Source organism: Schistocerca americana, chromosome 8, assembly GCF_021461395.2.
Source record: "Schistocerca americana isolate TAMUIC-IGC-003095 chromosome 8, iqSchAmer2.1, whole genome shotgun sequence".
In the NCBI taxonomy this organism is placed as follows: Eukaryota; Metazoa; Arthropoda; class Insecta; order Orthoptera; family Acrididae; genus Schistocerca; species Schistocerca americana.
Window position 1 is genome coordinate 269,691,237 of NC_060126.1, and position 26,143 is coordinate 269,717,379.

General features: G+C 40.8%; 1 protein-coding gene across 1 annotated transcript in view; it reads left to right on the plus strand.

Moving 5' to 3' along the window:
- LOC124545758 (codanin-1) overlaps positions 1-26,143 on the plus strand; it is a 166,602-nt gene that overhangs the window by 25,854 nt on the left and 114,605 nt on the right. Inside the window, exons 3-4 of the mRNA XM_047124701.1 lie at positions 3,249-4,159; positions 18,410-18,683. Of these exons, the coding sequence (XP_046980657.1) occupies positions 3,249-4,159; positions 18,410-18,683 (1,185 nt within the window). The remainder of the gene's footprint in view (positions 1-3,248; positions 4,160-18,409; positions 18,684-26,143) is intronic.

A 26,143-nucleotide genomic window follows, 5' to 3' on the forward strand; every position in this document is an offset into this window, starting at 1 on the left:
AGTTTCTGAGTAGATGCCTGGTTTGAAACCTGTTTACTTGCTCGTGAGTGGCGCAGTGTGGCTGGCCGTGCTGGGGCCGGGCGGGAGGCCACGTATTGTGCCTTGCTAACAGTACACACACCCGGGGTCACGTCGAACGCGGAAGTAGCCATGTCTAATGTATTTTGTCTGTCTAGCAAGTCCACTACTTCCTGCAAAGACAGGTTTTTAAACCTGAGAATCTGCTCGCGGATGCAGTGATCCGCTACATTCTTTGCAATAGTGTCTTTAATCATTATATCCGCATATGAGCGTCCACACAAGCAATTAAAAGTCACAATCAGAAGTTAGTACCTGAAGGTCCACTAACCAAGATTTATTGGTCTGAGTAGGGCCACACCGGAGGCGAAAGAATTTGTAGCGTGCGGCTACCACATGTACACTGTCACGGAAGTGGGAGTTCAAAGCATCGATCACTTCGTCATAAGTTTTAGTTTGTGGGCGGGTGGTTGGGAACAACTTGACGAGCACACGGTATAACACAACACCTGCGTTGGCAATGAAAAAAGCAAGCCACTCTGTACCTGATATGTTGTACGCTGCGAAGTGTGCTTCGAGCTGGGTGATATATTGTGGCCAGCGTTCAACGTCAGGATTGAAGGCACGAAATGGCGGCGCTGTCAGCGATGGCATTGGTACAGGCAGTGGTGTCGGCAGCGCCAAAGTAGCTGCAATTTGTAGTGTGACTAGTCCATTAATGGCAGCAAGCAGCTGTGTCATTTGCTGTGCCTGAAAACGTACAAGATCAGACAGCAAAGCCTGTTCCTGTGGTGAAGCCATGGTTTACACAAATGAAAGTCTATATAGCGAAAGGTGGGAGCACTTAGATACAGTCACACAGTAACAGGGGGATATCACAAAAAAACTAAAGCAGTACCGAGCAAAAAAGGAAATGATAGAGGAAAAAAAATTTTAGTCCCTGTTCGTTGCCAGCTTTTGTATCCCACCTGGAAGGCGGCGCGTGGGTCTGCTCCTGTAAACTGAAGGGTAGGCTGAATGCAGGAAGTGAGTAGGAGCAGAAAAAGGTGAAAATCTCTCGGTACAACTTTTTACGTAAAAGCACATTTAATAGAGAATATTAGCCAATGACATATATGTAACTTTTGGTAACGATGAGCATGTAGGTGCAAAGTCTTAGACCTGTCGTAAGTAGTGCAAATTCTCTATATGAAGTGAAGCTGAAGCGAAGTGTCCCGGCTGCCTGCTCTTGATCAAATGGGCTGAATCTGGAGCGTAGCTCGTAGAGGTGCACAGCGTCAGCTAGAGGGCACTGTCGTTGGTGTCTGTCATAGTGCCAACTTAAGAACTTGCACCTACGCTGTAGCATTGTAGTTATTGATACCACATTTGCTATTATATCATTTTTTCCTATACCACAAATTTTAAAATCAGCTGTGTATATGGATTGATTTTTCACTGTGTGGAAATTGTTACTGTTTTATTTTTTTAACCAAATTGTCTCATAATATTTTAAAATGGGTTTGAAAGTCCTCAGTGTTGGGTGGCTGAAGAAATCTTATCATCATCATCGTCATCATTATTGATTGATTCCCAAAATACTTTAAGTTCCTCATTGTCATTTGTTTCAGTTACATTTTTCAAGCAATTAATGACATATGTTTTTTTTTAAATATCTTCATGGCATTGTTTAGTTTAAGGGGCTCCGGAACGCCCTATACTTGCAATGTTAAAATAACGCTTATAAATTACCTCTTTCCTCACAAAGTATTTGAGGTAGGAAGTTGAACTTTTTACACATTATTTATTGGAATATGGGCTACAACTTAACACAGGGATTTTACAAAATTTTAGTTCAGTTATTAAAGATGATTTTTTTTCAATTGTAATGAAAATTCACATTTTTTTGCAATTTTTTATTTATATATTCAAAAATATACAGTTTTTTGGAAAAAGGCTGTGTTAAATTATGCAGAAGGTACTGTGTAACATTTACTGAAAGTTTGAAACAAATATGTTTGGAAGATCCTTAGAAAACATGTAATTAGTATGAGAAAATAAAAGTTTTGGGAATCGAGCGACAAAGATTGGATTAACTTTTTAGTGCATTCCAGGTCCATAGGATGGATTATCTTCATCCTCTGCAAACTCCTCCTCCAGCTTCCTCTTGTTCCTCCTCCTGTTTACTCTTGCTTGTATTTCTAGACTCTTTACAGCCCTGTCTGCAGCCCGAAGGCGTTCCTTGTCTAAAGCAAGCATCGCTCGTTGTTGTGTTCGTAGATTTTGCTACCATTTTCTTCAGTTGCAGTTACTGCAACACTGTTCCAAAAGGTGGTCATGTATGAACACTTATCACATTTCAGTTGTATTTCACTAGCAAGTCCTATGTGCTTTATTATGGAGAGTTCCAGACCAACTTCACTACAATGAATACATCTTACACAGTTTGAAAAAATTCCTTTGAGAACCGACATATCAAATATTTCATTCACATCCGATTCGCCCATAAAACATTCATAGTTTTCACTCATTGAACCAAGCTTCTTCTGTGAAGTATTTTCTTTCCCACTTTGACTGCTATGGGCAGGTGTACTTGAGAGGTTAGGTTCACTCACTTGGTTATCGTCTTTATTGTTTACAGTAATAACACATACCTTTGGCTTTCCAACATTTCTCCTTTTCTTAAAAGCCTTCAGAGGATTTCTAATAACTTTACTTTTACTCATTATTATACTTCAACAAAACAGAGACTCAAGAAACAGAATTAATTACGAATATTTTCGAGATAACGACAGAGTAAATAAACATGAAACAATCGACAATCACACCAGCGATATATATTGAACCATCACAGGTTAGCCACAACACATACTTTATCTCACATCACTAAAATGTACCTGAAGAACACGGATATTAATAATAACACCATTTGACAGCAGTTTAACAGCACCACAGTGGGTCACGCCCATGTAGAACACATTTCAAAAAAAATTTAAAAATAGTTGTAATCTTCGGAATTGAATAAATTATATATCTATTAAAAGGTAATAGTCTGCAGATTCAGAAAACGCAAAAAAGTAAAAATTGAACTTTTCATGATTTTGAGCCTTTCCGGAGCCCCTTAACAATGAAAAATATGAGAGCTTTTGTTAACAGTGTGAGTTGTAATTTATTTGCTGAACTGTTTGTATCGTATTGTAGCATTGTTTTATTACACTATCATTTTGTGAAGGAGTTTAAAATTATTTCAGGAGGGGATGATGTCGGAGGCTTTGGAGTTATCAAGCGACCCATTGAACCTAGCACACCTTTCAGAGAAGTTCAAGTTTTAGAGAAGCCTCAGCCTTCCAGCACAAGTTTCCAACAAGAACGTGACCTGCTGCGGCAAGAAAGACAGAAGAAACAGGTGTCACTGAAGAACTGTGATGATGATGGAGGGAGAGAAGAGTGTTTCCCTGCCTCGGTGTCACCACAGTCAGTGCAAAGGTTGAACCCTGTCCTTCCCCAACCAGATCAAGTTACTTGCCATGAACAGCTTCTTTCTATGTCCACTCTGTATAGCCAGCTGCTCAACTCTGGACTACTTCCAAATGTCACTGCCGAGATGCACTTCATTACCTCACTGCTTGTTGCAGAGGAGAGAACAGGTGAAGAAAAGTGTGTTGGTTACTTTGGCACTGTGCACAATTGTGTATTTTTTGCAGTGTCGGTACTTGATAAGTTGCGACTGGTTCTGGGACTTTTAGACTGCGCGACACTCCAGTTACTTGTTTCTAATAAAGCATTAGAACTATTTTCACCTGATCTTCATCAGCATTTGCAGAGGAAGTTACAGGAAAGAGACTTGGAGGAGAAACTGAAGACCCCAGAAAATCTGCAATCATCAGTTAGCAATGTCACTTATCGGCCAGATGAAGACAGCAGAGATAACTTTCCCACTGATCAGGCATTCTATGCCTTCCGGAAACAGCGTGATGCATTTTATGAAATGTGGCAGGTGTGGGAAGCTGAACACAACCAGCGTAACTGGTCATTCAGTGTAGCTCTTGGAGCTAGGATTCGATCACTTCTCGCATTGCACAGGGATCCATCAAATTATATTCATCTAGCACGTTTATTTCGTTCACAGTTGCTCACCACGTGGCGAGTCCCAGAAACTGATGTAAGTATCTAATGTAAGAATATGAAAATGAAAATTATTTCCTACTGTTATGTACTTACAAGTATTGAATTTAGAAATATGGGGTGCTTGTATACATGAACAAAAGCAGACAAACATTCTGTAATGTGAAAGTCCCAAGATTTGTTTTCAATTGTTTGGTAAGTCCTTGCAATTTGGTGTTTAGTCCATCACGTATTCGTCAGCATTTGTACATGTTTATTTTAGCAAACCATAGTTGCCATCACAATGAACATATATTCATCAGCAGCAGGAATCAGTTGACAACCACAACTGGAAAAAGGTCTCTTCCAAACTTGCCATGCAATGCAATATTCAGCAGTGTTTTGCTGCGTGTCTTTTTAATGTCATATAACCACTTTAAATTAGATCATCATGTCAGTTTTTTCTTGCCTGTCGAAATTCAGAAAAGATCTTCCTTGACCAATCGTCCATCTATTTGTAAAGCTAAATCACAGTTTGGAGATCAAAAAATTCCTCTAATGCTGCTTAAAAAAGTTCAGCTGATATGAAATCTGCTTGCCTTAATATACCTCCAATTATGAATGTTCCACTATTCTGACAAAATTTTTAGAATCTGTAGAATTGAGAGTTTACTTCAATTTACTAATGTGCTTTTGTATAAATATTGCTGCTCGTTTTACTCACAGCTGTGCTCTTTGGTTCCTAATTGCTGAGAACATTTCTTGTGGGGCATATCGATGGTCTCAAAACCTGTGCTCCCTGAGGGAATTATCCAAATGGAACAGAAATCAGTAGATGTGATGTACATGCACAGACAAAGAAATCATTACAGTTTTAGAAAAATTGGATGATTTATTCAAGGAAAGGAGCTTCACAAATTGAGAAGGTCAATAATGTGTTGGTCCACCTCTGGCCCTTATGCAAGGCGATTTGGCTTCATGGTGATTGACAGAGTTGTTGGATGTCCTCTTGAGAGATATCATGCCAAATTCTGTCCAATTAGAGCATTAGATCATTAAAATCCTGATCTAGTTGGAGGGCCATACCCATGTGCTCCAAACATTCTCAATTGGGAAGAGATTGGTTGACTTTGCTGGCTAAGGTAGGGTTTGGCAAGCACGGAGACAAGTCATAAAAAGTTTTTGCCGTTTGCCAACGGATGTTATCTTGCTGAAATGTAAGCCCAGGAAGACAGTCATGGAGTGTAACAAAATGTGTAGGAAATTGTTGATGTACTGCTGTGCTGTAAGAGTGATGTGGATGACAACAAAAGGGAAATGGAACCCTCAGACCATAACTCCTGATTGTCAGGTCATATGGCAGGCAACGGTCAAGTTGATATCTGATTGCTGGCCGACATGACTTCAGACACGTCTTTGGCCTGAAATCTCATTGACTGGAATAGAATTATCTCCAGTGATAAGTTCTGCTTGAAATTGAGCCCTGATGACCAGTGAAGATGCATCCGGAGACAGTGGTGGGAAACCAATCAGACTGTCACACACATTATGGCCTGAAAACCAGTAGTGATTGTCTGGGATGCTGGCTGTCATTGCTGCACCCTTACAGGACAGTGATATGGGGGGTGGAGGGGTAAAAAAAATTTAAAAGCTATATATTTTCAAATTGTTTACAAAAAAATACACTCCATTACAACTAATATGTTTGCCCCACTGGTGCCTTCACTGTTCAAAACACTTTTTGTAGTAATCTCTAGAAATGGCTGACAGTTTCTCCCTCATTTTTTTCTAGTCTTCTTCAGTGTTGTTAAATCAGTGTCCTTTCATGCCCCTTTTCATTGTGGAAATGAGAAAAAATCACACACAGCCAGGTCACGTGAGTAAGGTGCTTGGGGCAGCAGAACCATGCCATTTTTAGCCATTAACTGTCGTAAGAGCGATGGCTGTGTGTGCAGGTGTGTTGTCGTGGTGGAAGAACCAGTCTCCCATCTGTCACAGATCGTGTCTTTTTGCAAACACTGTTGCAAAATCATCTTAAAATTTCCAAATAATAGGTTTGATTGACAGTCTGACCTGGGGGAACAACTCTGAATGAACTACACCCTTGGCATCAAAAAAGAATATCAGCATTGTTTTTATGTTGCTTTGTTTCTGGGTCTTAACCACTGCACCATTACTCATCACCTTTGACAGAAAATCTGGATCAGTTTGGAGCTGTTCTTCAAAGTGCGACATGTTTCAACTCAATGTTTCTTTTGGTTGTCAATGAGAACCCAACAAACAAACATGGTAGCAAGCCTTTCCATTCCCAAACCTTTCATTAAAATTGTCTGAACTGAGCTCCAACATAAACCACTAATCTCTGGCAGTTGATCAACTGGCTTTTGGTAGTCTGTGAGCACAAGCTCTCGAATTTTTTCAATATTTTCGTTGATTCAGGCAGTTGATGGATGTCCAGGACAATGTTTGTCATCAATTGACATGTCGCCATTTTTAATCGAGCAGACTACTCCTACAGTTGAGTTTTTCCCTTAGCTTCATCTTGGTAAGCTGCTTTCAATACTAAAACAGTTTCAGAAGTATTTTTACCAAGTAAAAAACAAAATTTCACAGCTGCATGTTGTTGACTTACACTTGCCATTATAAAAAATGAAACAAGAACAAAACAGTGCAAGCAAAAACAATCACTGCAGATGAACAGAACAACCTAGATCGACAACACAGGCAGCACGGAACTGCCACTGAGTTGGACTGTAAACGCTTTCTGGCAGAAATGCATATGATATAAACACTGCCCACAGTAACGTTATTCTGTTGTTGTTGTTCCCCCTTGTATGGTGATGATATTCTGTGTCCCATTATGTTACCTGTCATGGCAAGCCATCCTGGACTTACATTTCAGCAAGATAATGCCCATCCACCAATGGAAAGAGATTCTACTGCTTGTCTTTGTGCTTGGCAAATCCAACTTTGGCCAGCAAGATCGCTGGATCTCTCCTAGTTTGAGAATGTTTGGAGGATTATGGGCAGGGCCCTTCAACCAGATTAGGATTTTAATGAACTAACAGGCGAATTGGGAAACATTTGGCATGATATCCCTCTGGAGGACATCCAACAACTATGTCAATGTGAAGCCAAATAACTGCTTACATAAGGGCAGAAGTGGACCGACGCGTTATTGAGTTGCTCTATTTGGGAAGCTCTTTCTCTTGAATAAATCATCCAACTATTCTGAAATTTTAATCATTTGTGTGTCTGTACATGTATGTTACAGCTACTGATTTCTGTTCCTTTCAGATAATTCCTTATAGTGTATTTTAAAATTAAATTAGATACAGGGTTGACCACAATAAAATACTTATTGACAATGGTAACCAGTTCCAGTCAAAATGTGATGTCTTCAGACCGTATACACTGAAATTTAAGTATAGAATGGGTCTGGAAGTAAGTCTGATAATAATAATAATAATAAAATATAAAATACATAATATGTAATAATGTTAAATGAAGAAATTATACCCATGATGGCAATGGTGAACGGAGCATGATACCTCATGGATCCACGAACAACTGCTGAAGTGAGCAAACGAGCTGTTGCTTGAGTAAACGTACTGCTTTACATCAGTAATAGCCAGTCAGGCATATAATAAGCAAAACTGTTATTACAATAAGGCATAGCCAGAACAGTTATAGAGAAGTTAATAACAAATAAAGAAATAACTACATTACATTATACAAAATATCAACTATAAAAAGCATTTTGTCAGTGTAAGATAAAAATATATGTAAGAGATACAGCCAATGATAATTGGCTGTGAGAATGTAGATTACCATTTGTGGGGATTTGTAGAAACCTTGTAGATTGCATGCTAGCAAAGATAGAGCTTGAGTGAAGCTGATGGTCCCCATGGAAACAGTGTGGAAGTATCGATATACACTATCCAATGGAAGACTATTTCAAAGATATGACAGCAACTGGATGTAAAGCGTATTTTTGCCTACACTACGATCTTCAAGCAGTCTGCAATATCTGACACACACGTCTACATGCCTACCTGCCTGCATGCCAATACACTTTCATATCCAGTCGCTGTCACAGCTCTAAAATCATTTTTCACTGGATAGTGCATATCGATACTTACACACGGTCTCCATGGGAACCTTTGCCACTCAATCTCTGTGTTTGGTGGCATACGACCTACGAGCTCTTTACAAATCCTCACTGATGGCAATCTATGTTCTCATAGCCGATTATCATTGATTGTGTCTTTTGTAGATATTTTTATCACATATTGACAAAATGCATTTTATACTCACTATTTTATATAATGTAATGTATTTATTTATCCATGTTTTATTAACTTTTGTATAACTATTCTGTGTACATGATATTACAATAACTGTTTAACTTCCTGTATGCCTGATTGACTATTACAGACATAATGTGGTTCATGGCATGTGGACTGTGATGCACTCAGGCAACAACTCTGTTGCTCCCTCCAGCAGTTGACATTTGTGGATTCACGATATGTGCTTTGTTCATTGTCACCGCCTGCCATCGTGGGTATAATTTCTTTGTTTAACATGTTTTATGCATTCTGTATTTTATATTTTATTGTTATTATCAGACTTCCCTCTAAATCCATTTTATACTTATATTTCAGTGTATGTGATCTGAAGATGGTCATATTTTGACTGAAACCAGCTACCATTGCCAATAAATATTTTATTGCAGTGAACACTGTTCGTAATTTAATTTTAAAATCTTAGAAACGAGGAATGACATTCTCATTGGCCAACTGCAGCTGATTCGTGATTGACTGTCTTGGTTTTCCAACAACTGCATGCCACAGAGAAACTGCCAATAGTGTAAGTGCTATTTAACCAGCAACTGATATTCATTGCTTCATTCTAAAATTTTATTTGTGACTTACAAATACTCCATTTTTCTATACCTACTTCTAAATCTAGCTTTTTCTTTGCTTGATCAAAATAAAGTGTCTTTTCTTTTACTGTGTGGTTGTTTATTATTTTTATGAATATGTTATACATTATAGGAAGATGGCTGATAGCTGTATAGTTTTTCATGTATCATCTGTCTTTCCTGTAAAGTGCAATAATTACGGCGTTGTTCCTATTTTGGGGAATTTTCACGTGTCACAGTACTCAAACAGATTTCCCGTACCTTATCCTTACACAACCTCAAGAACCAGCTCCTACAGAGCATCTCCCTCATCAGCCAATATCATCCCAGACTTGAGCAACTGAACCATGTCCTTTAATAGGGCTTCAATTATATATCATTATGCCTGGAAGTGAGGGATACCCTACCCATGATTCTTTTCACCCCTAAAGTCATATTGCGCTGCCCATCCAGCCTACCCAACACCCTAAGCTACTCCCATCCTTCATCACAAGGGTCATATCGCTGTGGAAGACCCAGGCACAAGACCTATCCAAGTCATTCACCCACCACTCCTGTTCTAGTCCTGTCGCAGGCTGACCCTGTCCCACCAGAGACAGGGCTGAATGTGGATGCAGTCATGTCATATACCACCTTTGCTGCAGTGTCTACACAGTGATTTTATGTAGGGATGTCAATATGAGCACCAACCAATCATCCATCTGAATGAATGACCAATGCCAAACTGCTGCCAAGAGCAGTGTTGATCATACAGTAGTGGGACACTCTGCTGAGTTCAACATACTCGAGTTCAATGGCTGCTTCACGAACACATGCTATCCTGTGCCGTAGCACCAGCTTTCCTGAACTACATAAATGGGAGTTGTCCTTGCACTACATCCTTCATTTCTGCAATTCTCCTGGCCTCAGTCTCCACTAACACACTGCACCCACACCCTCTGCCCAACAGTTTGCCACTTCCCTTCCTCTGTCCTGTCACCCCCTCCCAGCCCACTCCTCCATTCTACATCATTGTGCGCTGCATGAGCTCACCAGCTCTGGTGCCCGTGTGTTGCATTCCTATCCCATATACCTGCTACTTATCCCTCCCACTTACCTGCTGCCTCCCTTTGTGCCATCAGCCATCCTTCTCCAACCCCACCTCGTGCCTCCTGCTTCCTTTCATCCTCTACCCACCCCATCTTACATGACCCCTCGCCACAATGTAATTGTGGAATTGCATTCCCAGCATTGTGTGTTCAGCCTGCAGTAGAAGTGTGTCTGTGTGTGTGTGTCAATGTAATTATTTTCATTAGAACTATGTTTCTCATTCTTCTTTTGAACTATACAACCACCTAAAGAGATCTTGGAATACTTGTACAAATCTTTCTTTGTTTTTAGTTTCCATCTGCCATCTTAATTGATGAAGTAAGTTCCTGTTTTGTTTTCTTCATATTCTTTGGCATTGTATCTTATTTCATCTTCCCAAAGAAAATAATTTTGTTTAATTCAGTGTATCCTTCCATTTTCATATTATTGTTTGCTCCAGTCTCTAACTTTCACTTTAATAGATGTCATGTATGATTTTAGATTTTCTTTTCTTTTGGGTTCTTTGTACCTGCAACATATTTTGTTGTTTGCAGAAGTATCTTTGTTAAATAATGTCCTCTTTTATCTGTGTCTGCATTGCTTTGTTTTCTAATAGGTCAAACTTTTTGCACAATTTTTTCAATAAATTCTCATTGTCTGCATTTCTTTATTATTTTCAGTTTATTTGATAAAATGTAATCAGTATTATTTTCAGTTGCACTATGCCCTCCTGCTTTATCTGTAAGAATATGTTAACAAATAACTTATTCTTTATGGCAGATGCTATCAACATAATGCTCTGGTCATTTCAGATATTATGTCTTCCACATATGAATCAATACTAATTTAACACAGTACCATTGTAGAAGCTTGGCTAAAGAAAAAAATGTGATGTAGGGATGTTCCAAGCAACACAAGTCTGTAACACAAGTTCCTATACGAGTGTTGCCAACAGATGAATGAAGAACAGTCCAAGAGAAAACAAGTTCATAACAATGACCTGATAGTAGGTGTAGTGAGATGGTATTGCTGATTTTCATGTAAACACCATACTAGTTGTGAGCTAGAGATAGCCACCATGTTTGCAGTCCAAGGCCAAAGGTATTGCCCACAAGACATGATGAGAGTGGCCCTTTGGCAGTACCTGAATTCTCAGACTGTTAGCATGTGCAAATATCCACAAGATAGCAAAGTTTTGAACATGGCTGCTTGGTTCAGCGACCGTTTATAAATTAAAATTGAAACAAATGAGCCCTCAGTCATGATTTTTTAGTCTTATTAATCAGGTTTCAACAGTTCTTAGAGTGCCTTCATCAGAATTTAGACATTTAAAGTGGTCTGTAACATAATTACAAATCTAAGGGGAGAAAAAAAATTATATAAAAAAGTGTAAGTACTGACTAACATTACAAGACAGAGACAGTACTTACATGTCACATATAAAATAACTAACAGGCTAGAAGGGCTTTATTCACAAAATATTTAAAAGGAATGTGTGAAGGCGAACCTCTAAGGGCTGCTCACACCTGTACTTTAAATGTCTAAATGCTGGTGAAGGCACTCTTAGAAGTGTTGAAACCTGGTTAATAAGACTAGAAAATTGTGACCGAGGGCTCATTTGTTTCAATTTTAATCCTCACAATCCTTGTTGCTGTCTTTAACTGGATTTTGCAGTGGTAGAACCTGGATTGTCAGTGAGGAGAAGAACCTGTGGAGGTCCCTGCCAGAGGATTCTACATAAGGTGCCAGCAGAGGGAATGCTGCTGGCCACTGCAAATACCCTGTAGCAACCATCAAGGGCACTGTAGACGTTGACAGGAAATGAGCTGAGACTAACGGCTGTGTCACCATCACAGTCCAAAACTGGTGTAATGGGTCTCCATGGTCCCAAGACAGCAGCAGGGAAGATGGCTTTGGTAGACAGTGGTGTTGATCACAGTGTGGCAATATAGTTTACGGGTCACCTGTGCTCCTGAAATGGTGATGCACAGAAGCTTCCTCTGATATACCAGCATCAGCAGGTTCCAATGGCACACCAGGTCTTCACATTGATTGAAAGAGAACATCTAAGGTCTTTCATGAGTAGTTATCTTGCCCAGAGTTCATCCGTACCTGGCTCCAGTTGTGTGCACCTGGCCTGGAGCCCCACTCAGAAAAACGTCTTCTTGGGGGTATGTGCACAGGAGGTCTAGCAGACGGCATTGGGAGCAGCTGTGTGAAACCCCAGTCGAGCTGTGTGGGTCATCTGTATGTAGCCATGAAGTTTGAGGCTTTGTCCTTTTTTGTCATCTGTAATTCCTTCTGCATCTCAGCTTCTGAATCTGATGCATGGTGAAATGGTATAGTTGTTAGTTGTTAAATACCATTCCTGAAGTAGATAGAAGCAAATTGGTTTATGTGACTAGGGGGGCTGTATCTAAAATAATGGTAATAGTGGCATCTCTAATGGCAAAAATGATTGCAGAGTTTTGGTGGTTGCTGTTGTAGTATGGAGTGCGATATGAAAAACTGAATGAGGCATCTGGTACCAAGACCCATTTGGAGCCCAAGGAGGAGACATTAAAACAGTGTTGGCCTCTCTGATGGCCTTTGTGGACTTGACCTCAGAGAATAATGGTACTGACTGGATCTGTGCTCAGCTTATGCCCATCTAGACCATCTTCACAATTTCTGCATTGATGCCCAGCTAGCAAGTGTGATATCAGCCCAAGTTCTTCACCTGCACCATGTCCTGTTGGGACCAATGAAGCTGTTGCAACACCTGCTGGCAGAGGGCCCAGGGGGTGACCTCTCAGTGTGTTGAGGTTATTTCACTGTAGGAGAAGATTGGCATCTATGGGAAAATGCTCCAACCACCTCTGTAGGATGTAATAGCACTGAATCCATAATAGTGACAACCATACTTTCAAATGCTTCCTGAGAGTCAAGGTCAGCATCTCCATTGGAGTGTTCTGTCCTGGCATGATACTGATAGAGTATTGGAAAATCCTGAGGTAGAGTGCTCAGATTAGCAATTCTTCCACTTAAATCAAACATCTCTGTTTTAAGAAAAGTTAGTTTTCATACATCTCAATGTTTTTGTGACATCATGTCTCCTGAATTGTCTCGTACAATGGTATAATTTTTCAGGGACATTCAGTGGTGTATGTGAGTAATGTCTGCAAAATGTGTTGTAAATAGAATTTAGTGAAGAAATAATAAATTACAACATAATACCCAATGCTGAAATTTTATAGCATGAACAGAAGAAATGTAATAAGCAACCTTTTTTTCTTTTTTCGTTTGTGGGAGGTGTCAGTGAGAAAGAGTTTCCAAAAGGTAAGAAATTATGTGTAAATCTTGTTGGAAGTTGCCGAGTGCTCTCATTCTCAAATACTGAATGCATATGTTGTAGTTGTTGTTTTCGTCATTGTCTTTAGTCCAACGGCTGGTTTGATGCTGTTCTCCATGCTGCTCTATCCTGTGCAAGCCTCTTCCTCTTTGAATAATTACTGGAGCCTACATTCTTTTCAATGTGCGTACTGTGTACATCTCCTGGTCTCCCTCTGCAATTTTAACCCTCCCCCCTCCATCCCCTCCCTTGTGTGTGTGCGCGCGCGCGCGCACACACACACACACACACACACACACACACACACACACACACACACACACACACACACACTTCTCACTAATACTAAGTTTGTGATCCCTTGATGTCTCAGAATGTGCCATATCAACTGATCCCTTCTTTTAGTCAAATTGTGCCACACATTTCTCACCAAATCTGTTCAGTACCTCCTCAATAATTACATGATCTACCCATCTGATCTTCAGCATACATCTGTAGCACCGCATTTCAAAAGCTTCTATTTGCTGCTTGCCTTATCTGTTCATCGTTCATGCTTCACTTGCATACATGGCTACAGTCCAGCCAAATACCCCAGAAAAGACTCCCTAACACTTTAAGCTAAGTATGAATTTAATAAATTTTTCTTCTTCAGAAATGCTTTTCTTGCCATTACCAGTTTATATTTTATACTCCATGTACAGGACTGTTTTGAACTGGAATTATTATGTTCTTCTTGAAGTATGAGGGTATGTCTTTTGTCTCATATACCTTGCATACTAGGAAGAATAGGCTCTTTTCTTGGCTAGTTCTTGCAGAGATGTTAATAATTTAGAGGGACTGTCGTCCATCCCAGTTGCTTGGTTTCAGTGCTCTGTCTATTGCTTCTTGCAATCTCATATCTTCCATCTTTTTTTACCTACTTCCCTTTTCATAATATTGTCTTCAGGTTCATTTCCTTTGTATTCTGTATATTCCATTCAGCCTTCACTTACTTGGTTAACATTGGCTTGCTGTCAAAACCCTTGATTCTCATATAGATGTTTCTCGTTTGTCTTTCTGGTATACAGATTTCTTTCATCTCTGTTAAACAGAATGTTTGCAATGATTAAATTGATCTCTGTTCAAAATCCTGCCAACCATTTTTCCTTGTTTTTCTTTCCTTCACCTATTACCACACCCCACAGCTCCCATCACAATTTCAGTACTAGCTCCATTAATGATCTGAATAATTTCTCTGTAACTCGTCATACATTCCTGTAATCTGTTTATCATATATAGAGAGCTTCAAAATTACTTTAAGATTAACAGCTAGTTGGGGGGGGGGGGGGGGGGGGGGGAGAGAGCTGCAGGCAACCCACACGGGAGGCACGGACCGCATTTGGCCAATCCCACGATACCTCTAGCCATAACAACGACCCAAAGTGGCCAGGCCTTCTCCCCACCACCACAACACTTACCGCTTACGCTGTGTTTGAGTTTCAGGCAGCTTAATATCCTGTGTGATCATTGCTCCCTGTGATTTGGTTTGTTGTCATTTTCATTGTTTCATGAGTTTTTATTTTATTTTATTTGTTGTTACTGTTATTCATTGTGTAGTACTGAACAATGTCAGAAAGAAGTGTGCTGAAAGTTACAAGCGGAAAATTTCCATGTCATTCTCGTGGCCCGAGGATTGCCATATGAGGTCAACTGAAAGAAATGATTTGTACATTATGTGCCTACTGTGAGAATGAAAAACTTAATGGTGGCCCACTGTCTGCATGAACAATTTTAATCAATAGAACTGCTGCAGCTCTCAACATAAACAGAAACACTGTTGTGAAGATTGTCAAGGAAATGTTTGAGAAATAAAAGAAAGCTGGAATAACATTGAAGCTTGAAACTCGTAGGGAAAAAATATGTTGTGTGGGTAAGCAGATTACCAGTATGGATTCATTTGCTGATAATTTAATTCTCGTCATGGTTATGATCATTATCGCCGAAAGAAAAATTCAGCAAGTTATTGGTCACCTTTAAGGAACCAGGTCTTTTTCAAGGCAGTCATATACCGTTTTTCAATTTCATTAAATGACAACATTGCCTGCTACAGTGATACTTCAACCATCTGTCATAATGATGACTGATGTCAGTGGAAATTTTCTGTTGTACACTGAAGAGCCAAAGAAACTGGTAAGTGTAGGGCTCCTGCGAGCACGCAGAAGTGTCGCAGTACGATGTGGCATGGACTCGACTAATGTCTGAAGAAGTGTTGGAGGAAATTGACACCAAGAATCCTGCAGAGCTGTCCATACATCCGTAAGAGTACAAGGGGTGGAGACCTCTTCTGAACAGCATGTTGCAAGGCATCCCAGATATGCTCAATAATGTTCATGTCTGGGGAGTTTGGTGGACAGAAGAAGTATTTAAACTCAGAATAGTGTTCCTGGAGCCACTCTGTAGCAATTGTAGATGTGTGGGGTGTCATATTATCCTGCTGGAATTGTCCAAGTCTGTCGGAATGCACAGTAGACATGAATGTATGCAGGTGATCAGGCAGGATGTTTACGTGTCACTTGTCAGAGTCATATCAAGACATGTCAGGGGTCCCTTTTCACTCCAGCTGCACACGCCACTACAGACTCAGCAGTTGAGCGCCCATAAACCCAACCAAAAAAAAAAAAAAAAAAAAAAAAAAAAAAAAAGAAAAAAGAAAAAAAAAACGCCACTACAGAGCCTCCACCAGCTTTAATAGTCCTCTGCCGACATGTGGGATCCACAGATTCATGAGGTTGTCTCCATACCCATACACTCAATCTGCTCGATACAATTTAAAAAGAGACTTGTTCAGCAAGACAACATGTTTCCAGTCATCAACAGTCCAATGCAGTGCTGATGGGCCCAGGCAGGGTGTAAAGCTTTGTGTCGTGTAGTCATCAAGGGTATACGAGTGGGCCTTTGGCTCTAAAAGCACATATTGATGATGTTTTGTTGAATGGTTCACACGCTGACACTTGTTCATGACCCAGCATTGAAATCTGCAGCAATTTGCAGAAGGGTTGCACTCCAGTTATGTGGAACAATTCTCTATAGTCGTTGTTGGTCCTGTTCTTGCAGGAGCTTTTTCCAGCCACATTGTTGTTGGAAATTTGATGTTTCACCAGATTCCTGATATTCATGGTACACTCGTGAAAGGATCATATGGGAAAATCCCCACTTCATCGCTACCTTGGAGATGCTGTGTCCCATCACTCATGCACCGACTATAACACCATGTTCAAACTCACTTAAATCTTTATAACCTCCCATTGTAGCAGCAGTAACCAATCTAATAACTGCGCCAGACACTTTTTGTCTTATACAGGCATTGCCAACTGCAGCGCCGCATTCTGCCTGTTTACATATCTCTGTATTTGAATAAGCATGCCTATATCGGTTTCTTTGGCACTTCGGTGTAGCATGCATACTTATGTACACTAATTTATACTATCATGCTGGATATGGATTTGTATCTGTCCTGGCCTTTATAATGTGTTCACTGTACTGTTCATAGTGACTCAACAGCATCTATTTTTATTATTATTATTATTATTATTATTAATTATCGGGCCTACGCCAGCATTACGCCTATTTGATTTTGTGTTAATAACCATGTACTCATATGACCATGGGTCTTGTTTTTCCTACTACTGTACCCGACTAATTCCCATTGTATTCTAACTTCAATCTGTCCATTTCTCTTTTTAATTTCTGTAACCTATCTGTCTTATTAAAGTCTCTCAACATTCCACACTATGACCCATAGAACACCAGATTCATTTTTCCTGAAAATTATGTTCTCTCAGGTAACCCCCACTCAGAGATCTGATTGTGGGACTATTTTATACAATGAGATGATGCCATCATCATTAAACCATACAGCGGAGCTACATGTCTTCAAGAAATGTAATGACTGTTGTTTCCCTATGCTTTCAGCCATTCACAGTACCAACGTAGCACACCATATGTTAGTCTAGACCTGTTTATACGTGGACTGTTTCTCCCCCCTCCCTCCCCCCCCCCCCCCCCCCCCCCCCGCCTGCCCCCAACCTCCGATAGGCTATAAATTAGGCAAGTTCATAGAAGACCATTATTTTATTACCAAAAGTTTGTACACTTATGATTACCTTTCAACTTAATCACTGAAAAGATTGAGACACTTTTTGTACCTGTGGACAAGCTTTGCAATACTGTCTTCAAAATATGTTGCTGCCAATGATTGCAAATGAGCATTTATGTTGTTTTGAAGATCTTCGTTGGTTTGAAAGTGCTGCCCTCCTACCCACGTCTTCATTCAGCATTCCTCTTCATTTGTTTTGGATGATCAAATTTGCATTTGGCTTCAGGAATTGTGTTGATCCATGACAATGCTCGTCCACAGACTGCTGTCACAACCCAACAGCTCCGTGAACAATTTCAGTGGGACATTTTTGATCATCCTCCATACAGTCCTGACCTGGCATCCAGTGACTTTCGCCTTTTCCCTCAAATGAGCTTGCACCTACTGTACAGCTATCTGTAGCATTGAGGCATGAAAAGCTCCCACCAAGCCAAAGTGCATAGTTTGTGGGAGGACTATAAGGATAATTGAAAAATGCATGTGTAATTATTTTATACCAGTTCTGTCACCTCATTGACATCATAAGGTTTGTGTTAAGTGTCAGCAAATGTTGCTGACCCAGCTTTGAAAAATCTTTGATCCTTTGTATTTCCTCATAGATGTCCTGACACTAGTTCAGCCCCCACAAAAATCTTATAAGCCCTTATGTCCATAAAATAAAGGTTGTTTATGAATTTGAGAGTGAACAGAAAGAACTTGAATTTCTAATTGGTAGTTGTATTTTAACTACTGCTTTTCATGTGTTTGTTCTAGAACCTGTGGAAAAATACATTTATTTGGTACACCATGTTTTTACAGTTAATAATTACTGACTATAGAAATATAGTGATGGTGTCTTCCTCTGTTTCAGTGTGAAGATGACGAGGTAGATGATAGCATGTTAGCAATGCTTAAGGACGTCAATCCAAAGAAATATGCTCTTCTCAAAGCTCGGTTAATTGCACCATCAAAGGGATCTGGACCATGTCCAGCACCTGTTTTTCCTGGGCACCAAGAATTTTTTAAGAATTTTGTATTAGAAGCTTCACATTCAGTTTTCAACAAACACCTCAGTGACAGTTTAGCACATGAAATACTCTCTCTCGACTGTACAGATTTCAATGCATCTGATGTTGGTGATACAGGTAAGCATAATTATTTACTCTGTATTATGAAGATTGTATAGTACTGATATGTGAAGTCAGTATAGTTCACGCGCGCGCGCGCGCGCGCGCACACACACAGACACACAAATCACACACACACACACACACACACACTCACACACACACACACACACACATGGCATATGGAAACAGACAAAAGGGAAAATTATTTGAGAAAGATAGTTATACAAATAGTAAAAGATGTGGCAAGTACAAAGAAAGCACAAGGAAAGAAATATCAAATGTACAAGGAAGCTGCTGGATAGTAAAGGCCTGCTCAAGATTTTTTTCTGAGATTATGGTCTTTAGTTGGTTATAAGAACATTTGTTGTTCCTACACATTTTCTAATTTCATCTGCCCACTTCCCATAGGATCATATTTGCACTCTTTTTCTATCAGTCTGAACTTAGCATAGTTCTTGCTTGATCCATCTATCCTCCATTTGTCTGGCTACATGCCTTGTCCATCTCTAATTCAAATACATTATAACCATAATTATATCTTCCTCTCAGTACTGTTCACTGATCAGTTAGCTTGTTTCCCATTCCTTTTCGTACTGCTACAAGTGAAAACTGATATTAGACACTTGGGCACATTGGAAGCTCAGTTTTGAATACTCTGTTTGGTTTGTCAAAAGTAATCCAGGCTATTTTTACTCATCTGTTTATTTCTTTTACTACCAATTCAGTCATTGTCTTCGACTGCCCTGAATGTCAAAACTCCTAGACAGATCCTTTGACTTCACTGTTAATTAACAATTTTTTGTGTTTGTTGGTGTCGTGGTCTTCAGTCCGAAGACTGGTTTGATGCAGCTGTCTACACTACTCATTTTAGTCCTGTGCAAGCCTCTTCATGGCCAAAAAACTACTGCAACCTAAGTGCTTTTTGAACCTGAATCCTGTACTCATCTCTTGGTCTCCCTCACATTTACCATCAGCACTGAACTGGTGGTCCTTGTATGTCTCAGAATGTCAACCGATCCCTTCTTTTAGTCAAGTTGCACCACAAATTTTTTTTCTCTCCAGTTCTGTTCAGTACATGCACATCGGGTACATGGTCTTCCCATCTAATCTTCAACATTTTTCCTGTAGCACCAAATTTCAAGGGCTTATATTCTCTTCTTGTCTGAACTGTTTATCACCCCTGTATCATGTCCATACAAAGCTACTCTCCAGGTAGATACCTTCAAAGAGACTTCCTAACACTGAAATCTTTGTTTGGTGTTAATGAATTTCTCTTCATCACAAATACTTTTCTTGTGTTGCCCGTCTACATCTACATCTACATCTACATTGATACTCCGCAAGCCACCCAACGGTGTGTGGCGGAGGGCACCTTACGTGCCACTGTCATTACCTCCCTTTCCTGTTCCAGTCGCGTATGGTTCGCGGGAAGAACGACTGTCTGAAAGCCTCCGTGCGCGCTCTAATCTCTCTGATTTTACATTCGTGATCTCCTCGGGAATTATAAGTAGGGGGAAGCAATATATTCGATACCTCATCCAGAAACGCATCCTCTCGAAACCTGGCGAGCAAGCTACACCGCGATGCAGAGCGCCTCTCTTGCAGAGTCTGCCACTTGAGTTTATTAAACATCTCCGTAACGCTATCACGGTTACCAAATAACCCAGTGACGAAACGCGCCGCTCTTCTTTGGATCTTCTCTATCTCCTCCGTCAACCCGACCTGGTACGGATCCCACACTGATGAGCAATACTCAAGTATAGGTCGAACGAGTGTTTTGTAAGCCACCTCCTTTGTTGATGGACTACATTTTCTAAGCACTCTCCCAATGAATCTCAACCTGGTACCTGCCTTACCAACAATTAGTTTTATATGATCATTCCACTTCAAATCGTTCCGTACGCATACTCCCAGATATTTTACAGAAGTAACTGCTACCAGTGTTTGTTCCGCTATCATATAATCATACAATAAAGGATCCTTCTTTCTATGTATTCGCAATACATTACATTTGTCTATGTTAAGGGTCAGTTGCCACTCCCTGCACCAAGTGCCTATCCGCTGCAGATCTTCCTGTATTTCGCTACAATTTTCTAATGCAGCAACTTCTCTGTATACTACAGCATCATCCGCGAAAAGCCGCATGGAACTTCCGACACTATCTACTAAGTCATTTATATATATTGTGAAAAGCAATGGTCCCATAACACTCCCCTGTGGCACGCCAGAGGTTACTTTAACGTCTGTAAACGTCTCTCCATTGATAACAACATGCTGTGTTCTGTTTGCCAAAAACTCCTCAATCCAGCCACACAGCTGGTCTGATATTCCGTAGGCTCTTACTTTGCTTATCAGGCGACAGTGCGGAACTGTATCGAACGCCTTCCGGAAGTCAAGAAAAATAGCATCTACCTGGGAGCCTGTATCTAATATTTTCTGGGTCTCATGGGTATATCCTCTCTGCTTCGACCATCATCAGTTATTTTACTGCTCAAATAGCAAAACTCATCTTCTACTGTTAGTATCTCGTTTTTCTGGATTTATTTCTACTACTTTCCATTATCCTTGTTTTGCTTTTGATGATATTAATAATATATTCTCCTTTCAAGACACTGTCCATTCCATTCAACTGCTCTTGCGGGCACATTGGTGTCTCTGACAGAATTATAGTGTCAAGTTGTTATTTCTTCTCTGTTAACTTTAATTCTGTCTCAAAATTTATCTTTGGTTTCCTTTACTGTTTGCTCAATGCACAAATTAAATAACATCATGGATAGGCTACAACCCTGCATCACTCCCTTCTGTGTCTCTCAACCCTTTTTTTGTGTTTGTTATACGGTATTTTAGGGTTTATACTGATTAAATTTTTAGGGCTATTTTCAAACTTGCTGCATCAAGTTCTTCCATTTGTTTTTGAAGTTGATCTGCAGCACAGGCAGACAGTGCAGTGTCTTCTGCACAACAAATGTGGCTTACTTATGTTGCATTTGCACATATTTCTACTTCTCACTGAATGCCAAAAGATAATATTGACTTGAGAGTTGATAGTTCTCTTGTTACATGACTGGCTCGCAAGCTGATTTTGTTGATCCGAGGATCTGAATCGTAGAAACACTCAGGTCTATACAGAGACTGCTGGGAGCATGACTCTGCTTAGATTTAACACCTTCACTTGTGTTACCAAACTATTCAGGCCGTGGCAGCCTTCTGTACCATGGATAGGGTTTTTAGAGCCCCTATTGTGTGAATGAGATCCTAGGATGTTGCTCTATGACCTTACAGATAAAAGAAAATGAATTCAGTTTTCTGTCATAATTTTTTCTCAAATTTGTGCTGCTGTGTTCTTCGTAGTTGAACAGCAATGCAGTTGTCTCCATCACCAAAAGAATTATGACATTGTGTGATGTTTTTCAAAAGAAAAGGAAATAATGAAGCAATGCAGTGAAGCAAAGAAACATGTCTTGTAAAATCAGTACAGCTGCTTCCTACTCCATTCTGTAACACCACCAGTGCCCAACTGATGTAGGCAGTTCATCATAATACAAGTAAATCTATTTTGCTAGTAGGTGGCATTATAGGGATGTGAACATAAGAAAGCAGATGGTGAGTGAACTAACTGCAAACACAATAAAAGACATGGTTGTAAGAAATCCCCCGTTTAGTAGGTCTTGGAGTGGCAGCTTACATATAAGTAGTATAATAGAGCTTGATGACATGTAAAAGACTGCCTGATGGAGCCAGTGCATGGCAATATAAAGAGAATTTACTCAATTCACCCATGAGGGGCCATTGGCTATCAGCTTCAGGTGATTAAGTCACATCCACAGTTGGTGGCCTATGATGTGGGCCAGCAGTGGCCAAATGTGGGCCAGCAGTGGCCAAATGGTGTGATTCTCGAATGTGTGACATGCATTGTGGTTGTGGTGGCAGAGGTCTAGTAATGTGCAGGTTAATACACAACTCCTTCCTTTGCAGGTAGGGAGAGGGGAGCTATCCAATGTCGACTCCAATATGACGCATTGTTGGTTGACAAATCCATAATGTCAGAAGTGGTCGTACTGGGTGCAAACAGTTACTGGTGCAGGTAGACCTGTGAGTTGAAGCAGAAATGGCATGAATGCAAATATGTACATCTTCTGTCCTCTCCAGGAGTACAAAGATATGACCCGTGTTTCCTGTATGCAGAATCATGTCGACATCTGATTCTTTGTGAGATTTCATGAGCCAGGCAGCTGTGGTGACTGGAGGGAGTGTAGGTGGCACTGGAAGGTAGAGTTGGTGGAGGTGATGCCTGTGTCAGTGTAGGAGGTGTTGATGCCTGTGTCAGTGTAGGAGGTGTTGGTCTCAGTGGAGGAGGCACCTCTTGTGGTATATGAGGTGCCTGAGCCTGAGGGTGTGCCAGTGAGGCCCCAGCGACCTCTCCTGTGAGAGAAGGCACCACAGAGGTGTCAAGAGGTGAGTTGCAATATCTGCATGAGGCTAGCTCACTGACAGAGCAGCTAGAGAACACGATGAGCGTACACGGCCTATGTGGTTTATTGCCCACAACAAACAGCGATGCTGGTGGAGGAGGGGACAGCACAGCGATCCACAAGTAGAAGGTGTCAGCATCCATCTAAGGATGCATCTGATTGTAGTAGCGTGCCACAAAGTGCTCGTCGGTACACACCATGAACACATGGTGCCTGCATTGGCTGTGGATGATATGTGGAACTAGGAGCTCTGGGCGCAGCCTGTGATGATGTTGGCACTGCTTCAGGACGCCTGTCTGGCAGCAGAAGATTGAGCAGTGTCTGCATCTGCCGGCCATGCAATAGTTCCACTGGGCTCTTGTCCCAGTTTGGGGCCGTTCTGTAAGAACTAAGACTTAATGTAAGTGCCTCTTCTGCCAGAAATTCTATAACATACTATTTTTAAAGTCCACACAAGATGATTTGCCTCACTGTTGGGTTGCCAATGAAAGGGAGATGCCATTGGGTGAACAAAAATCGTTGAAAGATAGAGCCGAAAATGAGGACCATTATCTGAAACCACTGTACAAAGTAGGCCTTCGATAGAAACAATTGCTGACAACGCGTCGACCATTGCATCTGCTGTGGTAGATGGGACAGCGAACAACATAAGGAAGCTTGGAAAAGGCATCAAGAACTAACAACTGAGAAGTGTCTAAGAGAGGTCCAGCAAAGTCAGTATGGGTTCTTTACCAAGGTAGTGTGTGCACTGACCGAGGGGAAAAAATAGTGTGCGATGCTGCCTGCTGATTTGGACAGGCCATGATCAGGTGCTCCACCTTGCAATCAGTATCAGGCAAGAACATGGGGTGTAAACCCCCCCCCCCCCCCCCTCCCGTCTGTCAACAGGAGAGACACCAACTAACAAGGAAAGACAATGATGGAAAGCATAGAAGTTCCACAATGGGTTGGATGTCTGGCCTGGCAGACAGTCAGGCCACCTGTGTCGTATCAGATGCACAACTTGTGAAAGCGCGGCTGCTGATGCAATCCTGGAGCTGTTAATAGAAACCATCAGTAGTCTGCCTTGCTTATGGGTCAAGTTGAAAACATATATGTTTACCAAGTTGTAAGGCCACAGGGGAAAGTGTGGAACAATATTTGTTTTTAAGCGTCACATATGCATGTTCACAGGCCAGGACCACTTGAAAAGAATGTTTTTATGAAGCAACTGTTGCAGGTGGTGAGAGTAGCTGCACATGTAGAAACCTGTGGTAGTATGCTATTTTACCAAGGAACACCTGTAGTTCCCGCTAATTGGTCAGGTGAGGCAAAGCTGTAACAGTGGTGACACGCTGTTCCAGTGGCCGAACGTGACCGAGATACACAACAACAGGATGAAGAGATTGTGACTTTGTATGACACCCTGTACGGCCTGCGGTTGCAAAACAGTAAACAGAGGACAGAGGTTACATAAGTCTTCTTCTGTCGTAGCGCCCATTACTACAGTATCATTAAGATAGTTGGTGCAGTGAGGAACCTCCACCTTGAGTTGCTCCAAACAGCATTGGAAAGTGGCTCGGGCACTAGCCACGCCAAACATTAAACATTGATATTGATAAATGCCAAAGAGAGTGTTCATGGCAAGCAGTTGTTTGGATTCATCACCTAATGAAACCTGCAGGTTAGCCTCAGCTAAGACAATTTTGGAAAAGGCAGAGGGTAAATGTCAGCAACAGACTGTACCTTTAAAGTCTCCACAATGTCAGAACTGACCCAACAGTTTATTGACAATCACCAAATGCATAGCCCATAGCCCACTCCCTTGTGGAAATCAGTCAAGAGGCACATAGAGATGTCAACCAATCAAATGTGGACTTAACTTTTTCACATAAGAACACAGGTATGAGCACGCCCGGAAAAAAATGCAGCCAAGCCAAAGGTGTGTGCTGTGAAGTTGTTCACACACCCTAATCCCTCAGAAAACAAATTCAAAAATTCAGAATGTATAGAATCGATGCCTTCATAAGGAATCAGAATTGATACAAGATGTAGTGTCAGTAATAGAAAATTCAAAAGCAACAAAAACGTCTAACCCAAGTAAATTCTCAGTATAAAGATGCTAGTTGTGTTACCCATTGTGGCCTGTTGCTATGTGCAGAGGTGTGGTTCATTATCAGTGACTTCGACTTCCCCCCTCACTTTGAGTTGGTGGCCTGTAACATGGGAAACCTCAAAAGACTGAGCAATGTTTAAAACTTCTTCCAAGAAAGGATCATCAAATTGATGTGCTCTCTGATGAACTTCCTTATTGAGAGCTCGGTGCCTGATCACATTGTGTTCCAAGGAGTCTGAATAGGATTCCTTGTAGGTTTTAGTAATAAAGTGACATGGCTCAATCCTCGCAGTTCCACCACCCAAACCCGATAAGACTGATGTTGTTATTGTGGCACTGGTAAAATTCAGTGTGGGCAGCAATGACGTTGATATGCTTGCGATGATAAGAGGACAACAAACTAAACATGATGTCAAAAGAGAACGAGGCCGGTTCCTGCAAATCGACTAATTGACACAGCAACTGGTGCATGCAAGGAGCAATCTATGACAAAAACAAAGCCATGCAATTGTCCACGCCTGTCACCCTAAATGCAACAAAGTGTTGGTGCAGACTTTTTTCACAAGCTTCCAATCTACAGCAGAGTCGTCATACAGTCAAAATGGCAGCAGGTGCACCTGAGATGGTGGAGCCTGAACAGTCAATGTAGGCACGAGTATTTCGAAGGCGGCTGTAGTAAGTTGCTGCTAGTGGAGAAGTGGTTGAAGTACTGCCTCCATGGAGAAGTTACACGAAAAAATAGTCACTGAAGTTGAGTACACAAAAGCTCTACTCATCGTCACTTGTGTTCTAACTCTGAACACAATAAAAGACATGGTTATAAGAAATCCACTATTTATTAGATCACAGTGTGACAGCATACACATAAGTAGTATAACACAGCTTAGTGACATGTACAAGACTGCCAG